The 4,948-nt window shown below is 40.3% G+C and overlaps 1 protein-coding gene across 1 annotated transcript; it reads left to right on the forward strand.

The window, feature by feature from the left end:
* Positions 1-2,142: 2,142 nt before the first annotated feature.
* On the forward strand, positions 2,143-4,519 carry LOC106306931 (glucose-1-phosphate adenylyltransferase small subunit, chloroplastic). Its single transcript, XM_013743727.1, has 8 exons — positions 2,143-2,445; positions 2,518-2,814; positions 2,893-3,162; positions 3,240-3,419; positions 3,489-3,704; positions 3,784-3,882; positions 3,980-4,099; positions 4,203-4,519. Exons 1-8 carry the CDS (start codon positions 2,170-2,172, stop codon positions 4,317-4,319), a joined length of 1,575 nt encoding a protein of 524 aa, XP_013599181.1. The 5' UTR covers positions 2,143-2,169; the 3' UTR covers positions 4,320-4,519.
* Positions 4,520-4,948: the final 429 nt, after the last annotated feature.

The following is a 4,948-nucleotide window of genomic DNA, read 5'->3' on the forward strand; positions in this document are numbered from 1 at the left end:
GTTGTTGATTTTCGACATCTGAAATCATAGATTAATATTTTTAGATCTTTTAAGAATAGATTCAATGTTTTAAACGAATAATTTTTTTAAGTTTAAACAATCAATCAAGCCTCACGGCCAAGATCTATGCCTCACGGCTATGTATGCAAGGTAAGCCAGCTATGGATGCAATCGGTTCAATCTTATACATTTACTTTATCATGTAATTGCAATCCTAACATACATTGTTTCTATTAGTTCATACGATGCAATCAATACAAACAAAACTTTCGGCCAAGCAAAAGAACAAGCCACACGGCTACTTGATTTTAATTCAACACCATTCCTAGAATAATGTTCTAAGTGTAATTTGCAATCAGTAAATTGTGATCAAATTAGGGTATGAATGCAACAAGGCCACACGGCCACGAGGTATGATCTGGAACAATTAACCTAGGATGTAGTTTCAGATTCGATTCTAAAACAATCTAGACTAGGTTATTAGGGTTTCAGTTTAAACAAGCCAAACAATCTTAATTTATTTAGATTCGAGTTTAAACAATCTTATAAACAGTTATAGGTGATCAAATCAATCAATCAATATTCAAATTTAAACAATCCAAACCGATTTTTCAAATTAGGGTTTTAGGGTTTCGATTTGATCTTAGATTAAAGGGGTTTGATTTGAAATTCAAAATCCATTAATGCTTTGATTTTAATTGATCAATAGATCAATCTCGATTAAGAGTTTGAGGTATCGAACTTTTAGAGCTTCGATTTACTCATTAGGGTTTGATCTATTATCCTATGGCTTTTATCATAGAGATTATGTTTTATGGTTTCATTCTTTATCAATCAACCAATTCGATTCATCTGTTCTTAGAAATCGAATTACCTTTAGCTTAGTTGATTGTTGAAACCGGACCACCAAGAGAATGAACCTCGAGTTGGACACGAACGGGACGCGAGCTGGCTGCTTCCTATCGAGTCGCGAATGGTATTGAGGCTGAGGTTGCGAGCGGCTGATCGGAGACGCGAGCTGTTTGTTGTCGGATCGCGAGCGGCTTGATCGTCTGATGCAAACGGGACGCTTGCTGTTCGGAATGCAAGCTGAGGCTGAAGACGTCTGAGCTGAGATCAGATGAAGCTGAGACGGGAACGCTTGCAGGAACAAGGGACGCGATCGGGTTAGGGTTAGACGCGATCGGATTAGGGTTCGTCGGATTCGCCGGCTAGGGTTAGGGTTTTGGCTCAGGGTGTTTTAGAGTTTCGCGCTGATAACGTGTTGTAAAACTTAGGATTGGAATCAGTAAGTTCTTATTTCATTAATTATAAAGTGTGTTCTTTATATAGGGAATTACAAGATAGATAAAAAGGAAAGAGTACAAATCATAAAGATAAACGAAAAATGAAAACATGTAGCCGCCTCTCTCTCTCAATATGCTGACTCTCTCTCCTCTCTCTCTCTCTCCTGTGATTTGGGCCTCTAATGGATCAGACCGGTTATGGACATCCATCACATGATTTATAACATGTTTCAACTCTTTTTTAATTATAACTTTTTGTTTAATATAATAGTTCGAAGACAAAATTCCTTAAATTATCGTTGATGCAGCCAAGATTTAATACTAAGTTTGCGAAAAAACGGTTGTTTTATTTTAATTGGATATGGAAAACAAACAAAATTAAAGGGGGTAAAATTATAACTTTAAAAGTTTTTGGGGAGTCAAATTTGCAATACACAAAAAAACATATTTTTGATTTTTGAAAAAAAGAAAACAACGTACGGTGGAGAATCCTCGAGCGTGATATTATTATAGACCAGAAGAAAAAAATGAAGAAGAAAACAAAAGACAGCAAGCAGCTGTAAATACACCGTTCATTTTGCATCCGCTCCACATCCACCAACCACCTTGATATAATATCTCTTGGATATTTTCACCGCCAAAACATATAAACACACTTATTAGACGAATAAACCCTCTTCGACAAAAAAAAAAAAAGGACGAATAAACCCTCTCTTCCTTAGAATATACGAGCATACCACGTCATCCACACCCATAAATATAAGCCAAAAACGTAGGGGTAGATAAGTAAATAAGCAACAATTTGATTTATGCCAAAATAAAAAAGATCTCCTCACTCAATAATAGCGACAGAAGAAGGAGAGTGGAGAGTGAAGCTCCAACAATGGCGACAATGGCCATGGCTGCAATCGGATCGTCAAAATTCCCTTCCTCTTCTTCTACTTCATCCTCGAATCACTCCCGTAGAGCATCATCATCTCTCAGGAAAACTCTCTCCTTCTCGTCGTCATCTCTTACGGGAGAGAAACTCAATCCCACGCAGGAGATCATCTCCAGTCTCCCACGTAGCAATGAGAGAAGAACACCATCGATCATCTCTCCAAAAGCAGTTTCCGATTCGCAGAACTCGCAAACTTGCCTTGATCCTGACGCTAGCAGAGTAAGTAGTTGTTTCTTTCGATTTTCATGAAAGATCTGGGTTTAGATTCTTACTTCAATATCAATGTGGCAGAGTGTGTTGGGGATAATACTCGGAGGTGGTGCTGGAACGAGACTATACCCTCTCACGAAGAAGAGAGCGAAGCCAGCTGTTCCTCTCGGCGCTAACTACCGTCTCATTGATATCCCAGTGAGCAATTGCTTGAACAGTAACATCTCTAAGATCTATGTCCTTACTCAGTTCAACTCCGCTTCTCTCAACCGTCATCTCTCACGAGCTTACGCTAGTAACATGGGTGGTTACAAGAACGAAGGCTTCGTTGAGGTTCTTGCTGCTCAGCAGAGTCCCGAGAATCCTAATTGGTTTCAGGTAAGGAAAGACTGTAGCTTTTGATTTTGATTTAGCGATAGAGACTACTGATTTGGTTTTTGTTTTGGTTTGGGTCAGGGGACTGCTGATGCAGTGAGGCAGTACTTGTGGCTGTTTGAAGAGCACAATGTGTTGGAGTTTTTGGTTCTTGCAGGGGATCATTTGTACCGTATGGACTACGAGAAGTTCATTCAAGCGCATCGTGAGACCGACGCTGATATCACTGTTGCTGCTCTTCCTATGGATGAGAAACGTGCCACGGCTTTTGGACTGATGAAGATTGATGACGAAGGAAGGATCATTGAGTTTGCTGAGAAGCCTAAAGGAGAGCAGTTAAAGGCTATGAAGGTGAGAGTTCAGTTCAGTTCATTCATGGAGTTTGCTTTTTCTAAATGTTGATGACTTTGTTTGTTTGGTGAGATTAGGTTGATACAACAATCTTGGGACTTGATGATGAACGAGCCAAAGAGATGCCCTTTATTGCTAGTATGGGGATATATGTTGTTAGCAAGAATGTGATGTTGGACTTGCTCCGAGACCAGTTCCCTGGAGCTAATGACTTCGGGAGTGAAGTTATCCCTGGTGCTACTGATCTTGGACTGAGGGTAAGTGGTTTCGCTCTCTTTGTTGGATTGGTTTAGTGCTTTTATCTGACTTAAGTCTTTTTTTTCTAGGTGCAAGCTTATCTGTATGATGGATACTGGGAAGATATTGGTACCATTGAAGCCTTTTACAATGCTAATCTTGGGATCACCAAGAAACCAGTACCAGATTTCAGCTTCTATGACCGTTCAGCACCAATCTACACACAGCCTCGGTACTTACCTCCATCCAAGATGCTTGATGCTGATGTTACCGATAGTGTGATCGGTGAAGGTTGTGTCATCAAGGTAAAAAGAAACACCCTTTCTCCTTCTACCCTTTCATATGTGGAAATACAGGCTTTACACTTCTTGTGTTGATCTCCAGAATTGCAAAATCCACCATTCCGTCATTGGTCTTCGGTCTTGCATATCGGAGGGTGCAATCATAGAAGACACCTTGTTGATGGGTGCAGACTACTACGAGGTATGTTACACAGTTTCTGATCAAATTCACTTCATTTGATTGAATCAGGATCCTTTCTTAAAATATTCGTTTTGTTATTTTGATCTTTTGGCTTCAGACTGATGCGGATAGGACACTCCTGGCTGCAAAAGGCAGCATCCCAATTGGCATTGGCCGAGACTCTCACATTAAAAGAGCTATCATTGACAAGAATGCTCGTATTGGTGACAACGTCAAGGTCATTTTCATTTTAACTACTTGTTATCAACTCCATTGTCTCTTGTTCCAATTGTCTAGACGGCTGACAGTTTTAATATTCTCTACTCTTTGCGTTTATTCAGATCATCAACACAGACAATGTGCAAGAAGCTGCCAGAGAGACGGATGGATACTTCATCAAGAGCGGCATTGTTACAGTGATCAAGGATGCTCTGATTCCTAGTGGAACTGTTATCTAAGAGACACCACCACCCCGTTTGACAATCTTCTTAATATCTCATGGTTTTGACCTCGAGTTAGCTTCCACTGATGCTATCTGTAATGTTATACGAGGTCAGGGCCTATGCATCCTCCTGCCTTATCCCTAAATAATAATCTCTACTTTGTATTCTAGATCTTTGGCGATATATGCGTATATAGACATGCATTTTTTTTTTTTAGAAGCAGAACATGCCCTCTATGTAGAGATGTCAAACAAGTTTTCCCATCCCGTTCCGTCCCGTACCGCGGCGGGTTAGTCGTCGAGCGGGTTACAGCGAGCCTGTCCCGCGCGGGCTGCGGTCTTCAAAATGCCGGCCCAAACCTGTACCGCATAATATATAAGCCTTCGCGGGCCGTCCCGCGGGACGCCTGTGTATCAAACTTTATCAAACCGCCTACTATAGTTTCTTTTATGAATGTTCAAGTAGAAGAGTTGTGTAAGAGAGTTGAAGAGAGCTCATTAAGCTTCACTAAAGCATTATCAAAATCAATGTCACAAAGCTCCGTTTGTGCTTGCGTTCTTGAGTTAAAAGCCTTCTTTTTGTTATCAGCACAAGCTTTTGTTGAGTTTGAATCTGATTGAGTTGTTGTCTTTGTAATAATTTGG

The sequence above is a fragment of the Brassica oleracea genome, chromosome C7 (assembly GCF_000695525.1).
Source record: "Brassica oleracea var. oleracea cultivar TO1000 chromosome C7, BOL, whole genome shotgun sequence".
Lineage (NCBI taxonomy): Eukaryota > Viridiplantae > Streptophyta > Magnoliopsida > Brassicales > Brassicaceae > Brassica > Brassica oleracea.